Genomic DNA, 21960 nt, shown 5'->3' with positions numbered 1-21960 from the left:
TGTGTTTCTAGGATGTGATTCCAGAGAGGCCAACCGTAGCTTCCCCTCAGACCTGCCTGTCTCTCAGCCCTTCCTTTTGTTGGCCAATCAGGCCTCATGGACCAAGGTCTTTTTTTGTCTTTTTTTTTTTTGCTTTTCTGAGATGGTTTCTCTGTGTAGTCCCGGCTGTCCTGGAACTCACTGTGTAGCCCAGGCTGGCCTTGAACTCAGATCCACCGGCCTCTGCCTTCCGAGCGCTGGGATTGAAGGCGTGCTGGTGCTGGGTGTCTTGCGGCTCTGCACTGGCCCCTCCCTGATTGCTGCCACTGAGTCTCCTGCTCTGCCTCTTTTTCCTACCCCAGGTCTCAGGTGGGCTTTGGGCTTGAGAGGAAGGGAACAGCCAGCCAGTCAGGTGCCATAGTCAGAGCGAAAGGTGTGGCTGAGCTCCTCCTCCGCTGTGTCTTCCCACGGTGTCCCGATGAACAGGCTGCCTCCAAGTCACTCTGGGGTGTCCGGCAGCCAAGGACAGTGATGGCTCTGCTGTCGCATCAGCTCAGCTCAGGTTCCACTCTACTCCCCTTCTGTCTCCCTAGGACTTTCTAACAGACCTGATGATGTCAGAGGTGGACCGCTGTGGGGACAATGAGCACCTCATCTTCCGGGAGAACACATTGGCCACGAAGGCCATCGAGGAATACCTCAAACTTGTGGGCCAGAAGTACCTGCAGGACGCACTAGGTAGTTGGGGACATTACTGGGCCAGCAGGTAGCGGGGCCTGGGCAGTGCTCATCAGACCCTCACTGCCTTCTCCGTGCTCACCCAACCACAGGTGAGTTCATCAAAGCTCTGTACGAGTCGGATGAAAATTGTGAAGTGGATCCAAGCAAGTGCTCAGCCGCTGACCTCCCCGAGCACCAGGGCAACCTCAAGATGTGCTGTGAGCTGGCGTTCTGCAAGATCATCAACTCCTACTGGTCAGTGCAGCCTGCCGAGGCCTCCCACCCTTTCATCCGGGCCGTCCTCTTCTGTCAGGTTCTCCCCCCACACCCCCCTGGGCCAAAATCTGACTCCGCTGATTGCCAGGGTTTGAGTTCTTAAGTATAGGAAAGCATTCTAGAATATCTGTAAGAGAGGTGTGTCTGTTGGAAGGAACCGGAAATGTCCGTCTGTCTGCAGCTATGGTGAGCACTGCGTCAGTGCCCTGGTGTCCCGGCAGCTGTTCCCTAGGTTCCTCACCTGTCTGTGCCTGGAGTTAGCACACTTGAACCCGTTGAGCAGGGGTATGTGTGAATGCCTAAGCACCAGCTAGGCCTCCAGCTCGGGCCAGGGAGCAGAGATAAAGGGGTGGCTTTTCAGTAGGAGTGGGCTACTCACATTGGGGCCATGGTTGGGGCTGGGATTCATCCCTGAAAACTTCATGCCATGCCTGGGAGACTTCAGTTTCCTGGGCACCTGCTCACTCCTGAGGTGCGTGGGAGAAGACTGGTTGGCCTGGTGCTAGGCCTAGCTGTGGTTAGAGTGTGTGGGACTCTCTGTGGGCCTCGCTGCCAGCCTGAGCAGCAGTGGGTTTGTTTTCGCACTGGAGAAGCTAGCACCTCAGGCCAGCCTGATGTTCACCCTGGCCAAGCCACTCGGAAGCCCTACCTCCTCCATTTGTTTGGTGCTCCCCTTGCGCCTTCACGGGTGACTCTACATCCTTCCCTAAGGCTTTAGACCTGCAGCCCCCCCCCCACACACACACACACATACCATTCATGTCACTTAATCTTCTGTGCCTTGCAGCCAGGAGCACTCGGGCCCACCAACTCAGAGGTGTTTGCTATTCCCAAAGGCCAGGCAGAGGCAGGCCTGCTGGGTGGGCAGTGGCCTTGGGCAGGGGTTGGTGGCCAATCCTGGGGTGGGTACTCATTTGCCCAGGTCCCTCAGCCTGTGCTGCCCAAGATGCTTTCATGGGGTAAGGTGTAGAAGTAACCGTCTTACTCAGTAAGAAACACAGAGCCAATACAGAGATGAAAGCCAAGAGGTCAGACCAATAGCTAAGAGCTAAAAACCTTACCCTTCACTTTCGCTGTACCTCTCCAAAAGAGACCTACTTCCCATGTCTGTCTTTTTATAGTGTTTCTGTTCTGCCTTCTCATTGGTTGTAAACCCAACCACATGACCTCCTAGTCACTGCCTGTCTGTACAGACCTCCAGGTCTTCTATGGTTAGTATTGAGATTAAAGGCGTGTGTCTCCAATGCTGGCTGTATCCTCGAACACACAGAGATCTGCCTAGCTCTGCCTACCAAGTGCTGGGACTAAAGGCATGCACCACCGCCCAGCTTTCGCTATGGCTTGCTAATAGCTCTGACCCCCGGGCAACTTTATTTATTAACATACGAATCACATTTCAGTACAAATAAAATATCACTATAGTAAGGAGACAACTGGAGAACGAGCCTTGAGCACCCTCAGAATACACTGCCGTCTCCTTGCTGGGTTCTCAGCCTCTGCCCTCTGTCCCACAGGAAGACATTCTGTGACTAGGAGTTTCCGTTTCTTTCTCCTGGCACCCAGCAGAGGCTTCTCTCCTGGACAAGTCTGTCCGTAGACACCCCCTGGCTCAAGCACCAGGCCTCTGCCCACTTCCCTAGACAGCCTTGCTGGTTCAGCCTCATTCGTTGCCATGTGCCCTACGGGGCTACTGTAGGCTTGAAAGGCAATGCGGATGGGGACCATGACAGGCCGATAAGTCTAAAAATGGCTCTGAGAGCCTGGCTAGGCCTCCTCTCAAAGGACCCAAAAGCGAAACCCAGGAAAACCCGGGGTCTTGGTCAGGAACCTAGTTCTGGGCTCAGGACAGAGCCAGCAGTAGATTAGGTCCAGGGGCGCGGGTGAAAAGGAAGGAAAGCCACCTAAAGACAGGCGGGTCGGGTTACTCAGTTGAACCAAGAATCCTGTTTTCGTGTCTTCTTACTGTTACCCCAGGGGAGGTTTATTTCTCTCAAGAGACCTTGACAGGCTCTGCTCTCACCAGCTGAGGGTTCCCCCTCTCAGTCATCATGAGCTCTGGGAAACCTGGATCCCTATGACATCCTTCAGGCAGAGGGAATCAGCCTTGGTAGCCAGAAATGGGAGCCAAAGGAAGAGCAGACTCGCTGGCCTTTGGCTTTCCTCAGGCCTTCAGACCAGAAGCCTGCTGCTAGGGTGGGAAAATGTGTTTCCCCTGGGAAAGACGAGCCTGGTACAGAGCCATTTCCGCCAGCCTCTGTGGAGTTGTCCTCTGCCTGGTGAGCAGCCTCCCTGCCCAGCGACATCTGCCTAGTAGGTGGCCCTGAGCTCCTGCCACGCCAGCGTGGAGATGGATTGGAACTCAGGGTTCCATGTGACTCAGAACCAGATCTGGCCCTGGGCCCCTGCCTGACCCCCAGGCCCACCTTTGTCTGTCCCTACTCAGTGTCTTCCCACGGGAGCTTAAAGAGGTATTCGCCTCCTGGCGGCAGGAGTGTAGCAGCCGTGGCCGGCCAGACATCAGTGAGCGGCTCATCAGTGCCTCCCTCTTCCTGCGCTTCCTCTGCCCTGCTATCATGTCGCCCTCGCTCTTCAACCTGCTCCAGGAGTACCCCGACGACCGCACCGCGCGTACCCTCACGCTCATCGCCAAAGTCACGCAGAACCTGGCCAACTTCGCCAAGTGAGTGCCATGGTCCTATGGGATGTCTGTCCCTGACCGAGGCGAGTGCAGCAGGCCTTGCTTTCGACCTCTCAGTCCTCCACCGCCCCTTACTCCAGAATAACACCTCCTCCACACCCATCCTCCCAGAGAAAGCACATGCCATTTTGGTATGCTTCCTCGGATTTCAAAGGTGGGAAGACAAGATATTTTCTCCTTCTGCTTTTTTGAATTAACATATTATCATAACATGCCATGAGGATTCGCCTGTTTCTTTTAAGCCCAAGTTCCACTTTGCAATGAATGGCTGATATCCTGAGTAGCTGGACACTTGGGTTAATGCTACCAGGATGATTGCCTAAAGCACTTCTGGTGTTTGGGGCTGCATTTTTTTTTAATTAGATTTATTTTTTTATTTTATGTGTGAGCGTTTTGCCTGTCTGTATGTCTGTATACCACTGTATACCAAATACTTGGTTCTGTAGAGGTCAGAAAAGGGCATCGGGTCCCTGGAACTGAATTAGGGATGATTATGAAGCACATGTGGGTGCTGGGAGTTGAGCCTGGGTCCTCTGCAAGAGCAGCATGTGCTTTCAACCACTGAGCCCTCTCCAGCCCCCGTGGCCGCCATTTTAGAGAGTGTAAGGAGGAGTGTCGCAGACTGGCTGATCTTGTTACTGATTCCCAGTTGTAGATTGAAGTTTTTCCAGGGCTCTCTGTGCTGGGCCCTGACTGTACAGAGATGAGGCAGCCTTGGCCCCAGGCCTCAAGAGCATAGCACGTCAGCTAGGGAGACGTGCGTGCTATAGATAGAAGAATGGGGACTGCTGTGATGGTAAGGGCCCGGCCCCAGAGGAATCTCAAGCATCAAGACAAAGCCAGGAGAGACAGGAAACGATTCAGGAGGGCTGCAGGGACCCAAGGCCACATGTGCAGAGAGGCACCACTCAGCATAGCCTGCACTCTTGTGGATTCTGGAAAGGATCTGCACTGAGCGGGCAGTGAGTATTAAGGAGAGACGCCAAGGGAAACTATACCCGTGCTTGAGGCGGAAAATGACAGGCACTGGGAAGAGGAGGCAGTGCTAGGGACAGCATTAGGTGACTAGAAGATCAAGTCAGCAGGCCTTGTCGTTTGGGGATGAAGAAGAGGAGGAGCTGACAACTGCCACGCCTCTGGCTTGTTGTCCAGTGGATGACGGTGTTTTCACTTGAGATAGGAAACTCAGGAGGAGAGCACTGGACTTGGGGTACCCCTGATAACTCTGAAAGCTCAGTAGAGACCTAGGCCAAGGGTGGATCTGAGAATTACCTATGTACCAGGCTTCTCAATCTTTTCTTGAGGCAGGGGCCCATAAGGGGCAGTATGTAGGGAGAACATGGAGCATTCTAGTGACTTGAGTTCCTGAAAAGGGTAGAGTGGTCTTGGCCTTGGGAAGAGGGCCCTGGTCTTGAATGGCAGCAGCCGTGGTGGGGAGGGAGGGAGGTGGGGCCTGACTCACATAAGGGACACTCACCTTGACTGCCCTCCGCACCCAGGTTTGGCAGCAAGGAGGAGTACATGTCATTCATGAACCAGTTCCTGGAGCACGAGTGGACCAACATGCAGCGCTTCCTGCTGGAGATCTCCAACCCGGAGACCCTCTCCAACACCGCGGGCTTCGAGGGCTACATAGACCTGGGCCGGGAGCTGTCCAGCCTGCACTCCCTGCTCTGGGAGGCCGTCAGCCAGCTTGATCAGGTGCCTGGTGCCTGGGCTAGACGGTGCGGCTCCGGGTCGGATGGTCACTGCATGACAGCAGATCCTCTGTCGCAGGGATCTCTGTGGATGAGTGCCACGTTAACTCCTCAGCTCTGGTGGCCAAGTACCACATATGAATGCTCACCCCTTACCTGGGGGTATGAGAAATGGGCCTGACTTGGTTGCTTTACTGAAAATGCTCTTGCTCTTAGTTTTGTAGCCACTGAGCAGGAAAAGACACTCCCAGGATCCTGTCCCTTCCTGTGTTAGATTGGAATTTGGGAACCCCTATAGAGCAAAGGCTTGTTGCTCAGTGGTAGGGCGCTGATCTAGCATGCACAAGGCCCTGAGTTTGGTCCCTAATTCAGGAAAAAAGAAATGAAGAAAAAAAAAAAGGCATTTTAGAATTGCCACCGACTGTCAGCAGACAAGATTAATGTCTGCGTACCTGACATTGCTTCCGTCACTTGGCCCAGGCAGCCCTCCTCTAGCTTGGGAGTTTCGCTGATTCCCCCAGTGGCTGCAGCCAGCAGTGAGCCTGCCAGGGTCCACTTTTTAACTGACCATGCTTTCCAAAACTCTAGGGATCACTTTACAGAAGTAATGATTGCTGACGCCAGGCTGGAAGTCCCCTGCCTCTTTTCCCATCCCTAGAGGGGATTCCTTAGTGTGCTTTGCCATGCCTCCTTGTAGACAGGTTTTGACACTCAGGCACGAGCACATAGGGATCTCTGTTTTGCAGATTGTTTTCAAGTGAGAACTTAACTGTGCATGGCCACACTCTGTGGGTGTCTTCCTACACGGCATTGTCCAGCACCAGCTCTGGCCTTTCGTGCAGTAGAGTAGCCTGTAGTGAGAACACTTAACCTCGCCAGTCCGCACTGATGGCTCCAGCCCCTCCCAGCTCTCACCGGCACTCTTGCTGTTGAAATTGCAGGGAAGCAATTTTGCTCATGGCTTCCTCCCTCCTCTTAGTCCTGAGGCAGTGTGCCAGTCACTGTCCTGTGGGCCTCACAGCTGGGCAGGAAGTACAGAAAACGAGCAGTGTTGTCACAGAAGTGATAGAGTGTGACAAGAACGTGAAATGGGCCTGTTGCCTCCCGAACTCACTCTGCCGCAGGGGTTGCGGGTTCTTACATGTGTGCCTTTCCACTCCTTCAGCCCAGCCAGGGTCCTCTGCACCACATCTGTGCTGCGACAGGGAGGATCTGAAGGGCCCAGGCACTGTCCTGTCTTAGGCCCGCACCCTCTGTGTCTGGCGTATATCTCCAGGCTCAGATGTAGGGGGGTCAGGTCCACCTCCTGATAAAGAGGCTACCACAGATGCCTCTTGGGTAGGGAGGTAGAGAGTGAAAAATCCCAAGCCAGTATTGGGGAGCTCTAACAAGGCAGATTTGTAGCACCTTCCCAGATGTGCTGGGTCTGATTGGTGGGGAGCAGGGCTCTGCATTTCTGTGGTTCCAGTAGGTGACAGCTGCCTTTTTCCCTTTTTGCAGAGCATTGTGTCCAAACTGGGACCCCTGCCTCGGATCCTGAGGGATGTCCACACAGCACTGAGCACTCCGGGCAGTGGGCAGCTCCCTGGCACCAATGACCTGGCCTCCACACCAGGCTCTGGCAGCAGCAGCATCTCAGCTGGGCTGCAGAAGATGGTGATTGAGAATGACCTCTCTGGGTAAGAGCTGCCAGGTGTGCTGGGTGGGGTGGGGTGTGCATGCAGACTAGGCACAGGCCAGCTGCATATCAGCAGAAAGAAATGATGCCCACATGAACACTTACAACTAGCCTACCCACCCAGTGGGGCGGGGGCAGGCTTCTCAGGGGGGGTGGGTGGTACTAGTAGAGCGTTTATGCTTTGTGGGAAAGATGCATTTCTGCTTCTGGGAAACAAGGTTTCTTGGGTTCAGGGTTGATCACAAGTAGAGAGCCAAGAAAGCCTATGTTTAAGGCTGTTGACTCCGATTCCCTGAGATGTTTCCACAGGACCTGTGCTTTTAAAAATACCCCTTGCTGGGTGTGGTGGCGCACACCTTTAATGCCAGTACTTGGGAGGCAGAGGCAGGCAGATCACTATGAGTTTGAGGCCAGCCTGGGCTACAGAATGAGTTCTGGGACAGCCAGAACTATGTAGAAACCCTGTCTCTAAATAAATAAACATCCATTATTATATCTCTGGGGCTTTAGAAAATTGGCCTTGAGGTTCCTAGTCCCAGCTTCCCTGAGCACTGAGCCCTGGATACAATTACTCTGTGAACCTCAAAGAGGAGAAAGGGGGTGTTTTGTTAAGAAGTGTGTAGAATTGGTCAGACCGTGTGCCCCATTCCCTGCCAGGGCATGGGAGCAGCTCATGAGGAAGGCTGGAGGGCAGAGCAGGAGACTCATTCTGGGGTAGTCGCAGCCTCAGCTCTGAAGCAAGTGGAGACTGAGAGCCAGGCCTGGTGGGTGTGTCTTGGGGAGGAGTGTGACCTCAGGCTCTGCTCCTAACCTGCCAAGTGGGGAAAGTCTGCAGGCTGGACCGGAGTTCAGGTGGCAGCAGCCCGACACACTGGTGCCAAGGAGACCTGCTCTTGGCATGCACATGCTGCCCAGGCTTGTTTTCTCTGCTTGGTCCACGACTGTTACACAGTCCTGCTGAGTTTGGCCACCCCAGGTTCCCACGTCCCTGCTGCTGCTCACCCACTCAGAGTCTGTTTGCTTTGCACACTCTTCCATGGCCCACCTGATCCCTACAGCTGTGCTTGGTGTCTGGGCAAGGTCCAAGGTCAAGCTGCAGACAGGGCTGGAGTGAGGAAACAGTCAAGGCCTTGTAGACTGAGGGAGGCTGTAGTCTGCAGCGCCGATTCAGACCTGCCTGCTTGCCTTGTGCCCTTGACAGCTCTTCAGATACCCTGGGTTTGCCAGGAATGGCAGCCCCCGCCTGCCACTCAAAGAGAGTGGCATCAGGAGGTGGGGCAGGGTGGGTTCACCAGGCCCCACTAGAGGTACAGGCTGACTAGGAACAGGAGAGGAGGCAGAAGGAGCCCCAATAACTTTGAAGATGGGGCTTACACTCAGAACCCAGGGATAGCAGAGAGCCTCCAAGCTTTGGGCTCAGGTTTACAACTATGGGGCACTTGCAGACCCCGGCAGCCATCGTCCCAAGATGCGCCCTCAGGGAGCATCCTGCCCAACTGCCTGGCCTAAAACCAGCAGGGCTGGTCCCTGAAGAGAAGTTCCGTCAGAACAGCCACCTCACCAGTGACCCTCCTGCCACCCAGCTGTGTCCACAGCCCTGGCTCAAGCTGCCAGGCCCAACAAGTGGTGATGCTGTTGGTTTGGACACACGAGGCTGGACTCATGGTTCTCTTCCCCTTCTTTCCCTGTGTGTGCTTGTCTCCCTGCAGTCTGATAGATTTCACCCGGTTACCGTCTCCAACCCCCGAAAACAAGGACTTGTTTTTTGTCACAAGGTCCTCCGGGGTCCAGCCCTCACCTGCCCGTAGCTCGAGCTACTCAGAAGCCAATGAGCCTGACCTACAGATGGCCAACGGCAGCAAGAGCCTGTCCATGGTAGACCTCCAGGACGCCCGCACACTGGATGGGGAGGCAGGTTCCCCAGTGGGCCCTGACGCCCTACCTGCTGACGGGCAGGTGCCTGCAACTCAGCTGGTAGCTGGGTGGCCAGCCCGGGCAGCCCCAGTGAGCCTGGCAGGGCTGGCCACAGTGCGGCGGGCAGTGCCAACACCGACCACTCCGGGCACCTCGGAGGGTGCGCCAGGCCGGCCCCAGTTGTTGGCCCCACTGTCCTTCCAGAATCCTGTATACCAGATGGCGGCTGGCCTGCCGTTGTCGCCCCGCGGCCTTGGTGACTCAGGCTCTGAGGGCCACAGCTCCCTGAGCTCTCACAGCAACAGCGAGGAGCTGGCTGTGGCTGCCAAGCTGGGAAGTTTCAGCACTACTGCGGAGGAGCTGGTGCGGCGGCCTGGTGAGCTGGCGCGGCGGCAGATGTCACTGACTGAGAAGGGGGGGCAGCCCACAGTGCCAAGGCAAAACAGTGCTGGTCCCCAGCGAAGGATTGACCAGCCGCCACCACCGCCGCCACCACCACCTCCTGCCCCCCGGGGCAGAACACCTCCTACCTTGCTGAGCACCCTACAGTACCCGCGACCCTCAAGTGGAACCCTGGCGTCAGCGTCGCCTGACTGGGCCGGCCCTGGCCCCCGGCTGCGGCAGCAGTCCTCCTCCTCCAAGGGAGACAGCCCCGAGCTGAAGCCCCGCGCCGTGCACAAGCAGGTCAGCACTGCGGGCAGCGTCCAGTCGGGGCACACCCATGTCACGCTCTCCCTCCGTCATTTCACCTCACTTGCACCCAGCTGTCATCCCATGCTGAGGGGGCTGTGTCCCGCCGCATCCACTTGGCCCACCGTATGCTCTCCTTTTTCTGGCAGTCGTGACCTACAGGGCTTTAAGGAATGCCAGGCTCCTTTACCAGTTCCCCCGAGATAGACTGCGTCAGGACATGAGGAATGTTTCTGTTCTCTCCATGCTTAGTCAGGCTCCCGCCCAGACCCCAGGCCCACCCGTCCTGCTCTGACCCCACGTCCTGTAGCACCCACAGGCTGAAGCTACCCCTGGCTGTAACTATCAGGAGGGTGGCCCGTCCCTTCCACCCAGGGGCTTCAGCAGGACAGGTTGGTGGCAGTAGGTTGACCACCCCTCAGCCAGGCTGCCACAGCCCCTGGCGGGAGCGGGATACAGCGCTCTGAGCCCGCCTGGGCTCTCTGCTGGCTCTGCCTGCTGTCCAGAAGGTTGATGTCCTTGAGGAAACAGGCAGCTGAGGTCCTCTCCCTTCCCCCCGTGGCTCCCTAGTGACCGTCCTGCCCGCCCTCTGCCCCCCACGGCCCCCCACAGCCCCTCACAGCTGTGTTTCATTGTAGGGCCCTTCTCCCGTGAGCCCCAATGCCCTGGACCGCACAGCCGCTTGGCTATTGACCATGAACGCGCAGTTGTTAGAAGACGAGGGCCTGGGCCCAGACCCCCCCCCCAGGGATAGGCTAAGGAGTAAGGAGGAGCTCAGCCAGGCCGAGAAGGTAAAGCTGGGCTGGGGCGGGGCGGGGGTCTCCACCGGTGCGGGGAGGGGGTCTCCAGAGAGCCTTAGTGGGGTGGCACTGCTTGTTCCTGTCCCGGCCAGGCGTTGATTGCCCCTGCCTGTGTGGAGACTGAGTCACAGAACTCGGAAGACAGCAGCAAGGACTTAGCTCGGGCCCAAGGTTCCCGTTGCAGGCTGCACATCAGCTACCTGGAGAGGACTTGGGTACAGTCTTGGGACACAGGGGTCAGAACTTGAAGAAGGCCCCTTGCTGCTGGGCATTTATGGAGCTGAGGCTTGAAAACAAGATACCAGAGGGGCTGCTGGAGACTCTCGGAGAGCTTCGGGAGTGAGGAGCCAGAGGCAGGAGTCCCTTGCCGGCTATGAGAGCCACACGGGCTCCTTCCCCTGGGTTTAGGCCTGCCTAGGGCTTAGGAAGAAATAGCAGTTACCAAGATAAGGGCTGAGGCTACATTGCCAATGGCTCTGCCCTTTTACCCAGGGAAAAAGTAAGTTCTAGAAGTTCCAGAACTCACCCCACCGTATATCTAGTGTTTCTGGGGCAATAGCGTGTAGTGGGTAGTGCTTTGACTGCCCTCCCAAGTCTTTAGTAACCCTGGCAGCTGCCCTGGATCCATGGGTGGGCCTTACCTTTCCCTGGATACTGGACTCCAGGGAAATGGAGGAGCCAGGGAAAGACCCCACAGGCAGATCCTTCCCTTGCTATTCTCTTGGTATCGAGTACCCTCGGCCCTGGAGTCCTAGACAGCCTGTTGAGCCTCATGCGCAGGGGCCCCTTGTTCAGGGTGGCAATGTGCCTCCTCCCCTACTTCAAGGGGGTCCATCTTCATGCTGCATTTGCTACCTGCCACCACCCCCTTGGTTCACTGCATCCACCTGCTTTCCCCCAGTATGTGAAAGGAACCTGGGGACATGGGACATGGTGCTCCCAGAGCCATGGTCAGGAGAGCAAGGAGGCCTAGCCTCCCTGCATGCTCCCTGCTTCCTGCCTTCTCCCCAGAGGCTGAGTCACATCTGGAGATCCCAGTATACCTTGTTTCCCTCCCTCTCCCGTTCTCTCCTGTCTGCACTGCCGTCCCATTCCTGGGGTGGTCTGGTCAGGTCGAGGCTGGGAGGCTGGGATCTCCTCTTGTTGAGTAGTTGCTTCTCATGGGACCTGCCTGAGCCTCGCTGCCCCTGTGTTGCTGCCTACCTCTCAGGGTGCTGTCAGGGTCCTTCCTGTATCTCAGGGCTTCCTATAAAAGGTTACAGGACTGGAGAGACAGCTGAGCAGCTCAGTTCCCAGCACCCACGTGGTGGCTAACTGCCATCTGGAATTCCAGTTCCAGGAGATCTGACACCCTCTTCTAAACCCCTCAGGCATACAAGTGGTGCATATACCTACATACAGGCAAAACACTCGTGCATTTAAAACAATCTAAAAAGAGGTTTAAAAAAGAAAGTTCAGAGTAAACCTTCACCCTTTGCGACTTGGGTTGACTCTTCACCCTGCTCCTGACTGCACAGGTTGGACAGACCTTGGGCAGCCATGGGCTGGAGTCTCATCACAGTTGCTGGGCTGGCTATTCCCTGCTAGACCCCTTCCTACCCTGCACCGTGCTCAGGCTGATGAGGCTGTGTCTCTGTCCTGGGTGCTGGCCCGTGGCTTGCTGCCCTTCTGGCAGGACCTGGCAGTGTTGCAAGACAAGCTTCGGATCTCCACCAAGAAGCTGGAGGAATACGAGACCCTGTTCAAGTGCCAGGAGGAGACGACGCAGAAGTTGGTTCTGGAGTACCAGGCGCGGCTGGAAGAGGGGGAGGAGCGGCTCCGGCGACAGCAGGAAGACAAGGACATCCAGATGAAGGGCATCATCAGCAGGTGAGGGCCTCCCACTGGTCCGCAGAGGCGTCTGAGGGCCGGGTGGGAGCACAGGGCAAAGAAGCTGGGTCATACTGCCAAGCTCTAGGGGGAATTTGAAAGCTGGGTTTGAGATGCTAAGCAGGACTCCAAAGAAGCTATTGAAGTCGGCGGGGGGGGGCAGCACATCTGGGAATGTGTCGGGTGCCCCTGTGGGCCAGGTGCCCCTGTGGGTGGGGAAGAGAGAGGAGGTGGCTGTGCCAGCTTGGAGTCTATTGGGTCTCTAGTGCCTGGCTTGTCTGAAGACTGAGGTTAACTGGTTCTGGTAGCTAGTTCTCCTCCCTGTCTCTGCCCAGAGACAGGGTGCAGGTGCCAGCTTTGGTGTCTGCACACAGGCAGTGCAGACACTTCAGAGTCCCGGTCCTAGAGCGTCCTCCCTCCCAGTGACAGCAGGTGTAAGAGTGTGGGCTTAGAGCCTGATCATCTGCTGAGGCCCTGGACTGAGCAGGTGAGGTAGGCCGGGAACACCCCGTAGCCTTCTGTTGTCCAGCGTGACCCCCCCTGCATCCCCTGGCCTGCCTTCCTAGTGCTTGTCCTGTGCTTCTGTCCATCACAGATGATGAGCAGAGCGGAGCCGAGGTGGCTGGACACCTGCAAACCACTTCACAGCCCTCTCTGCCCTGGCTTCCCTGGTGCCTAGCCATCTCCTTCCCTGGGACTGTGAATGCAAACGCTACCAGGACGGCTGGGTCTGATACAGCCTTGCTGGTCCTCTGCCTCCTTGCTTGTGTTCTAAGTCAGTTTCTGAGAAAGCAGTATTGAGCTGGCTGATCATGATTCTTCTGTTTGTTTTTTTCTGTTTGTTTTTGACTTTCTACTCTTGGGTGAGTGTTCTTTTAGAATTATTATGTACCACTAACAGACCAACTGGGTATTTTGTTTTTGTTTTGTTTTGTTTTGTTGAGACAGGGTTTCTCTGTGCAGCCCTGGCTGTCCTAGACCTAGCTCTGTAGACCAGGCTGACCTTAAACTCCCAGACATCCGCCTGCCTCTGCCTCCCAAGTGCTGGGATTAAAGGTGTGTGCCACCACTGCCCGGCCAAACTGACCTTTTTTTTTTTTTAAAGATTTATTTATTTATTATGTACACAGAAGAGGGTGGGTGCCAGATCTCATTACAGATGGTTGTGAGCCACCATGTGGGTGCTGGGAATTGAACTCAGGACCTCTGGAAGAGCAGTCGGTGCTCTTAACCTCTGAGCCATCTCTCCAGCCCCAAACTGACCTTTCTAATTATAATCTTTTTCCATCATATTTCTAATGTAGCCACTGTAACTTTCTTTGACTGGTGTTAGCATGGTATATCGTTTTTCTGTCCTATATATTTTCAAATCATTGTTCAGTCCATTTACACTTCTGTGACAAAATACCTCCACTGGGTGATTATACACAAGAGGAACGCACTGCTCACAGTTCTGAAGGTTGCCGTGTCCGAGATCAAGGTGTCAGCAGATTTAGTGTAGCTCTCCTTTATAGACGATGCTTGGTGCTGTGTCCTTAGAGGCGGCAAGCTCCCTCCAGCTTCTTTGGTAAGGGCACTAACCCTGCTCATGAGGGCAAAAATGCCTCACAACCCAATCACTTCCGGAGGGCAGCTCGTGACATGGTGGGAGTTAAGTTTCAGTGTCCACATGTGGGTGTGGACACAGACTTCCAGCCTCAACACCAATCTTTGTGCATAGAGTTTATTTTATAGGTTCCTTATTGTTGGCTCTTTTTATTATCTAGCAGTTTCTTCCTTTTAATTGGAGTGTTTAAACCATTTACTTTTAATGTAATTATCAATGTAATTATTTTTAAGCCTGTTACCTCTGGCTGGTTTCCTGTTTGTAACATTAGCATTTCTTTCTTTCTTCTTGTCTTCCTTGGACTGTATCTTTTGAACCATAGCACCTCCCTGGTTGGTTTCCATGCTGTATCTCCCTGATGCTTTGGATATTCATTAACAAGTTTTCCTCAAAGGGCAGATACTAAGTGTGCCAGGCTTTGCAGCCCACATGATTAACTGCAGAGCTATGTGATGTGAAGGTTTATAGAAGGAGGGAACATTGTCCTGTCTTTGTTTTTCTATGTTTTTCTGCTTTTTCTCTAGCTGTTTGTAAGTTCTCTCTCTTGGGCTAGAGCTGTGCTCATTGTTAGAATGCTTGCTGGCATGCACAGGCCCTCAGGTAGAGCCTTAACACCACAAATTTTAAAAATGTATTTACTATTGGGGCGGGGCATGTATGTGTGTGTCCAGTTTTGCCACTGTGTATATGTAGGTGTTTACGGTGTGGGTGTGTTTATGTAGGTGTGTGTAGAGGGTTGTGTATTTAGGTCTTTATGGTGTGGGTGTGTTTATGTAGGTGTGTGTAGGGGGTTGTGTATGTAGGTCTTTATGGTGTGGGTGTGTTTATGTAGGTGTGTGTAGGGGGTTGTGTGTATGTAGGTGTTTATGGTGTGGGTGTGTAGGTATGTGTGTTGGTGTGGGTGTAAGTGGATGGGGGTGTGGGTGTGTCTGTATGGGTGGGTGGGGGTCAGAGGACAGCATCCAGAAGGCTTCTCTTCACTGTGGGTTCTGGAGATTTAGCTCAGTCATTAAGCTTGTGTGGCAGTGCCCCTGAGCCACCTGACCCTCCCAATGCTTTGTCATTAAATGTTGTCAACAACTTGATTTTGCAGTCTTGACTCTACCATGCCTAGTATGGTTTTCTTTGTGTTTCTTGGGGTTGTTGTGTTTAGATCTGTGGGGTATGGCCCTGCTTCCTATTTCTTTCTCTGTGACTCCTGCCACTGGCCCTTTTCATAGATACTTGTCCTCCTCCCTCTCCCAGAGCTGAGGACCGAACCCAGGGCCTTGCACTTGCTAGGTAGGCAAGAGCTCTACCACTGAGCTAAGTCCCCACCCACCCCCTTTACTTTATTTTATACATATGGGTGATTTGCCTGATTTCTGTGTCTGATGCCCAAGGAAGTCAGATGAAGGTGTTGGATCTCCTGACCTGGAGTTAAGGTGCTTGTGAGCTGCCATGTGGGTGCTGGGAACTGATTCAGGTCCTCTGCAAGAGCAGCAAGTGTTCATAACCACTGAGCCATCTATACAGCCCCCACAGTTTTCTTTTTCCATTGTTCCCTGAGTTTTGTTTTATATGCATTTCTATTACTGGGTGGGGACTGAACCCAGGGCCTTGTTCAAGCTAGATGTTTCTCTGCCACTGAGTTACACTCCAGCCTTTTTCCTTGAGACAAGCTCAAGGAAATTCCCTGGGCCCTTGAACTTGCGCTGCAGCCCAGGCAGGTCTTGAACTTGCTGCGCTCCCCCTCCCAGGTATCTGGGAGTACAGGCCTGGGCCATAGGCCTGGCTTGCAGGAGATGCTTTCTGTGTGCCCTGAAATGGTATACCAGTGCTCCCGAGGCACCCGCTGTCAGTCCTTCCTGCTTCTGGTATGGAGTTCTCATCTCTAGAGTTTGGTTGTGGTTTAAGTCTCTCCTCTGGGCATGTGGAATGTCTATATAGTGGCTGTTTTAATGGCATTACCTACCAGTTCTGCCATCTGAATTTCTTCTCACTGATTTCCCTCCGGGTTATAGGTTTTATTTTCTTACATCTCTGTGTCCTTGGCAGCTTCAGTGGGATGCCAGGCATTGTGAATTTTACAGAGATCAGTAGTAGGGGTTGTGTGTTTGTGTAATTACGTGTGTGTGGGGGAGGGTACTGTCCGCAGTCAACTGCATCCAAAAATGATGTGGAGCTTTGCTTGGGTGGGACCTTCAGACTTGGCCTCGTTTGGCCAAGTGTATCGGGTGCCTTCCCAGAGTTCATGCTGCCGAGATCGCTCATCTCCCCCTGTTCCCAGGGGTGCGCCTCTCACAGCCCTGCCCTGCGACTGTTTGCTCACCTGCTCACAGGGTGGGATTAGAATTCTCCAGAGACTAGATGGGCATTAGTTGGGTTCATCTCTGTCCTATAGATCCTCTCCCTTGACCCTGCTGAATTCCCTCGTCACCCTGACCCCAGGGCACTGCCAGCATCCCTGGTGTAAGCTGCCCCACGACCGCAGCCCTGCCGTCTGCAGTTACAGGCCTGGTGTGGTGGTCCTGGTGGTCTGAGCTCCTAAAGGGAAAAAGGGGAGCTTCCCTAACCTGGGTGCCACCCTGTGCCTTCACAAGGCCCACACCTCCCCAGTAAATAGGACAGAAGAGCCTGGTCTAGAGCCTTCCAGGGCCTTCATTGTGTTCCCTGCCACAGAGCCTGTGACATGGCGTTCTTTATATCCTGGAAGTGCATTGGGACAGGGATGGCCCCAGTCCCAGAGCTGGAGGCGGGGAGTTGATGTCAAGACGGAGCAGCCCAGCCATGTCACTGCTGCGGAGCGTTGAGGGCCACTGCTCATTTCGTCCTTCAGGTGCACCTGACTACCCCTGTCTCTGTCACAGGTTGATGTCTGTGGAGGAGGAGCTAAAGAAGGATCATGCCGAGATGCAAGCAGCTGTAGACTCCAAACAGAAGATCATTGATGCCCAGGTCGGCCACAGTGCTAGAGAGCTTGAGGGGACCCGGGGTGATTGCAAAAGCCTCTGAGGATACTGACTGGTGGGACTTCTTGGGAGTGGGAGGTGAAAGCAGACTAGTAGAGGGACTCTGGCCCCCAAGTCAGTCCTTCACTCAAGGCTGTCCCTTTCTTCCAAATGCCCCAAGAATTGGCAGGTTCGGTTAGACTGTAGACTGCACAGCCTAGGAATTAGGGGCTCTGGGTGTCTCGGGCTTCTGCCTTGGAGCCCCGGTGACTCGGTGCTAACTCTGTAAGTTAAGAGGCAGATGACAGCAGTCTCCGTCCGTCCATCCGTCCGTCCGTGATGGCACAGATCCTTCCCCACTTAGAGTCTGATACTCCACAGCCAGAGGCCTTTCCCATCCTTGACTTCCAACCAAGTCTTCCTGTTTCTCCTGCCTCGCATGGTCCTCTGCCCTGCTAATGTCCTCCTTGCCCACAGGAAAAGCGCATCGCCTCGCTGGATGCTGCCAACGCCCGCCTCATGAGCGCCCTCACGCAGCTGAAAGAGAGGTACAGCATGCAAGCCCGTAACGGCGTCTCCCCCACCAACCCCACCAAATTGCAGATTACTGAGAACGGCGAGTTCAGAAACAGCAGCAATTGTTAACCTGCCTGAGGAGAGGGGGACTGTGGTGGCCGGGGCAGGTCTCGGTCTGTCAGGAGGCTCCCCCGCTGCACACTCCCTGCCGTGGAGGGAGCACAAGACTGATGGAGTGAGTCTGCGGGCACAGGCGTCTCCGCCCAGCTGCACAGCGGCTCTGGGTGGAGGCAGCAGAGGCTGCAGGCTGGGAAGCGGGACAGCCTGAAGGGCCTGCCAAATGTGTCTGATGGTTGTGGAATTTGGTGTGTCACCTTCTCCTTGACCAGCCGAGTGCATGTGCCCCTCACCCTTTGCCAGGGAGGGTAAGGTCTGGGGCCACTCCTGGGGGCTCTCCTTGCCCCTGGGACCCGGTGGCATGGTCGGCTGGTGGACACAGTAGGGTTCTGGGGCCCCCGCTCCTCTGTGCCCTGAGCCACTGCCATTGCATGCAGCCCATCAGGGACCTTGCTGGCCGCACAGAAGTGGAGTCACCTTGCTCCTGTGCGCGCCCCGGTCTCGACACCCTCCACCTCCTCCCTTCCTTGGCTGCAATACCAGCAGACAGTGAGCGGTGCACTTCTCCCCACCTCCCTGTGGGAGGAGCCACAGCGGCCCGCACTTCACATGGGGGCCTGCCTCATGCTCTTGGGATTCCCAGAAGCTAGAGAGCTGGGCAGAGGTGGCCAGGTGGCACCATGCATGGCAGCTGCCCTCTCCGGGTCCCAGTGCTTCCCGCACAGTGGCCTGTGGGGAGTGAGTGGCCGGCGGGGTCTCCCCCTGCAAAGGTGACCTCTTTTCTCTGATGGTTTAACAGAAGAATCTAGTACCTGCAGGCCCTGAGAAGGTGGATAACGGTGATTTTTTTTCCTTTCACAGTATGCATTAGAAACAAAAGCCCGCTTGCTCGCTTGCTGGAACACAGGGGCCTTTTAAATTGAGCGTGCGCACTGCATGGGAAATAGCGGCCCTGGAGGATGTTAGACTTGCTCCCTCTCCAAGACAGCAGCGGCCTGCACCAGGCCCCGTCCGTGTGTGCAGTCCGCCTCTCCTCACCCCCCACCCCAGCCAAGGACCCAGGCACTGCAGGCAGGGAGGGGCACAGCCCACAGCTGGGGCTGCCTTTCCCCAGCTCTAGGCTGCTCTGTAGCGTATCTGCCCCTCCCCCCTTGTGGGACAGAGATGGGCAGGAGCTTGGGTCTCGTGGGTCCCCATCTGTTCCCACATCCTAGATTCCAAGCCCTGATTCTGAGTCACCTAGGGCAGGAGCTAGGGCTTTTGCCCACACAGCAGAATGGGCCTGGGCAAGCTGTACTTGTGCTCCTAGAGACCCATTAGGAAGGGTGGAAGTCCTAGAGGTGTGGCCCAGCCACTGTACCTCAGCCTCACTCCGTGGACAGGCAAGGGTAGATGTGACGCACAACCCAGTTAGGCTGCAGACAGATGCTGGGAGAGAGGCCCCGCCACTGCCCTTCCTGCCCCATTTCTGTCCACACCCCTGCGCCTGTGCATTTCAGCCAGGGTGGCCCCTTAGCAGGGCCTGGCCTGGGTCTTGCCCTTCCACTGCCCAGGGAGCCCTGCTTTCCTCCTACCCCCTACTCTCGCCCATGCCTCGTAAAGTGACCTCTGTCTGATCGCCTCTTAGCAATATAGGGAGGTCCCCAGGCCTGGACAGGAGGGCGCAGGGCCAGATGCAATGGCCTCTCTGGTGGGCGTGTTAGCTCTCACGCCGAGAGCCTTATTTACCTAGTGCAAAAACTGTAAAAGTGTACAGACTCCACAGATTTTTAATCTTAATTGCAAGTCGACAATTTTTGTAAATGTTCTTGGTGTTTGACTGTAATGGAACTATTTCACCCAAGGGATGTACATAGTCCTTTAGTCCTGGTGCTGCGAGGGCTGGCCGGATGCTGCTCTCACGGTTGCTACTGTAGCCTAGAGAACGGTGCTGGGCAGGACAGTGACCCTGAGCTTTGCAGTCTAGGTGTCTGTCCTTTTCCTGCCTGGGGCATTGATTTGTTGGCTTTGCAGCATGCTGTCGGGGTGGGAGGTTGATGGGGCACATGCCCCAATGGGGCCAGTAAAGCATCCTCCTGCCCACAGCCTTGGGGCTGAGCTCTGCCTACAGCAAGGGCTGGAGTTGCCAGAAGCCCCGAGGGAAGGGTGGTCCCTGCTCTGGGAGACCCTGGCCACTGACACCCAGGCTCTGCTGGAGAGACCTGCCCCTCCCCCGCCAACACAGGCAACTGATCTTTTTGTTCAACTTATATGTTCAGGATTAAGGAAACTGCCAAACTTCCTTGGAGCGAAGACCTCTGACTACCCAGGAGTGGGGGTGGGGACCAGGGCCAGAGCTCCCCATGTACCCCAGGACCTGTCTGAGGGACACCACTCCCTCATACCTGTACGTCTGGGAGCCAGACTGTCCAGGGAACCAGCCCCTCTTTTCTATATATTCAGCCACAAGGCCACCCCGTCCCCACTGTGCCCACCTCCCCTTTTTTGTAAGTATGTGAAAAGGAAAATGCAAACGTCAGAGTCGGCTGGAGCCCTTCCCGCCAGCCGTGACTTTTAACCATGTAATAATGTACAGAGAACTTGTTGGTGTTCAAAGACTCCGTGTGGCTGTGCAATTTCTGTACATTTGCAATTAGAAATATTAAAGATTTATTTAGCTATTTTAAGCCTGACTCGGCTCTCTATTCGCCTGTGTTGTGGGTTGTTTCCTGTGGGTAACTCTGAATCTTGGGCTACCAGCCATGACCCCTAACTGGGTGACCTAGGATCACCCCTTCTCTCTGCTGAAAGCCTGTGCTGGGGACTGGAGCAGCATTTAAGGCCCCCTGACCCCCATGTGCCTGGGGGCCACAAGTAGCTGCCGCACCTCCCACTGCAGAGGCTCCGGGTCAAGCCCTGCCGATCCACTGCAGCCTGAGGAGAGGAGACAGCAGGGAGGTTACCAGTGGGTGAAGACTGGCTGTCCCCAAGCGCCGGTGCCTGGGAAGGCCGACTCAGAACTCCCGAGCTGGAAAGGAAGCTGCCGGAAGCTGCCGCAGGTGTACCTGCTGCATGAGTTCTTGCATCCCTGGGTGTTCGCCCGGCATCTGTCAGCGTTTGGGACCCCATCTTTTGGTGGAGCACATGGGCAGTCCAGCTCTATAGGGGTACACACAAGCCCAGTACAGACCCTCAGAAAAACACCCCCAAATCCCTAAAACAAATTTGGAGGGTCTAAAGAACTTCTAATAAGCAGGGACACATCAAGCTTTCACTCTAGTGAGAACACTCCTGTTTTTGTTGGATTAAAATTTGAAAATTACCTAAAGCTGGCTACTGAGATGTAAAGAAAATACCTGCCCAGGCTACCATGAGAAATGCAATGAAAACCAAATAAATGAACAGATGCTCCTCCAGGGTTTTTAAATGTTTTAGAGAAATGAGTCTTGAAATTGATGACTCTTGACCACGTGTCATCTCTTTTACTCCCAAATATGATTGTACTGAAAAGATTAACGTGGGAGGAGGTCCAAGGCAATAAGAGAATTGGTTAACTGTCGCCTGGAAGCTGGTGAGAAAGGGCTGTTTGCCCCAGACCCTTCCCGGGGCTTAGGTGGGACCCCCTGCCCCCCAGACATTCATATATGCTAGACTGTCCAGAGCCAGGACACACAGCTGGAAGCAGGAAAGAGTCCTGCCCCACCCCCACCTACCCCCCAGCCATGAAAGTACTGTACCCCGTCTCCTGGCGGGACTGGGCTTCATTCTCTGGAGAAATAGAGCCCTATGAACTCTGGATATCAGCCACAGGGCTGAAAAGCAGGTGAGGGGAAGTAAGCCTGTCCTCTTCCCTCTGCCCATAGCCCTGCCCTCATTTCAGAGAGGGGCTTCCCCAGTGGAAAGACTGAGTCACAGTGCCACCGTTCTAGAAGGTGCCTGTGCTTGTGTACATACTCCAAGGACCCTGAGGCAGCTGAAGAAGGCTTGCCATCTGTCAGGTAATGAGTGACTGAATCAGGAACCATGGCACATGACGCTTGGACCCAGTGTTGGAAGACAACAGAAGAGAGTCGGGACTGGAATGTACAGATGGACATACGTCCTTTCCGGAGGCAGCAGGGGCTTGTGACACCATCCCTTCCATGTAGGTGACTTCATGTTAATATCCAGTTCACAGCCCCCCATACTTGACTTTCACTGAGGCCGTGCGCCCACTTGGCATCAGACTTGATAGGTCTGAAATGGAATTCTTGACCTTGATGCCTTTCTTTTCCAATCCCCTAAATGTTCTGACTCTTCTACCGTTTATTCAAGCCAAGTGCTAAGCTTGATTTCTTTTAAATGTGAATTCTTGATTCTTGGGCTTTAATGGAGATGTACAGATTTAGAATGATGGTCATGATCCATTCTGCGTGAAAAGCAAGCAGTCAATCATGTGCCCTCGTTCTTCTAAAGTAAAGCCAATAAATTCCACCACAGGCAAACACATCC

At 54.7% G+C, this 21960-nt stretch overlaps 1 protein-coding gene across 10 annotated transcripts in view; it reads left to right on the top strand.

The window, feature by feature from the left end:
- The window catches only part of LOC114704709 (DAB2 interacting protein), a 185399-nt gene extending 165495 nt beyond the window's left edge, over positions 1 to 19904 (top strand). For 6 of the 10 annotated variants that reach the window (XM_028886101.2, XM_028886109.1, XM_028886099.2 and 3 more), the window contains 10 exons: positions 573 to 717; positions 810 to 954; positions 3419 to 3655; positions 5173 to 5374; positions 6871 to 7049; positions 8758 to 9646; positions 10291 to 10443; positions 12128 to 12321; positions 16777 to 16864; positions 17335 to 19904. In XM_028886101.2, the coding sequence (XP_028741934.1) occupies positions 573 to 717; positions 810 to 954; positions 3419 to 3655; positions 5173 to 5374; positions 6871 to 7049; positions 8758 to 9646; positions 10291 to 10443; positions 12128 to 12321; positions 16777 to 16864; positions 17335 to 17502 (2400 nt within the window). In that variant the 3' untranslated portion in view covers positions 17503 to 19904. The remainder of the gene's footprint in view (positions 1 to 572; positions 718 to 809; positions 955 to 3418; positions 3656 to 5172; positions 5375 to 6870; positions 7050 to 8757; positions 9647 to 10290; positions 10444 to 12127; positions 12322 to 16776; positions 16865 to 17334) is intronic. The other 4 variants (XM_028886104.2, XM_028886102.2, XM_028886100.2 and 1 more) reach the window with 3 other exon arrangements.
- The last annotated feature ends 2056 nt before the right edge of the window (positions 19905 to 21960 follow it).

This window comes from Peromyscus leucopus, chromosome 4 (genome assembly GCF_004664715.2).
Source record: "Peromyscus leucopus breed LL Stock chromosome 4, UCI_PerLeu_2.1, whole genome shotgun sequence".
Lineage (NCBI taxonomy): Eukaryota > Metazoa > Chordata > Mammalia > Rodentia > Cricetidae > Peromyscus > Peromyscus leucopus.
This window is presented reverse-complemented; position numbering and strand designations above follow the sequence as displayed.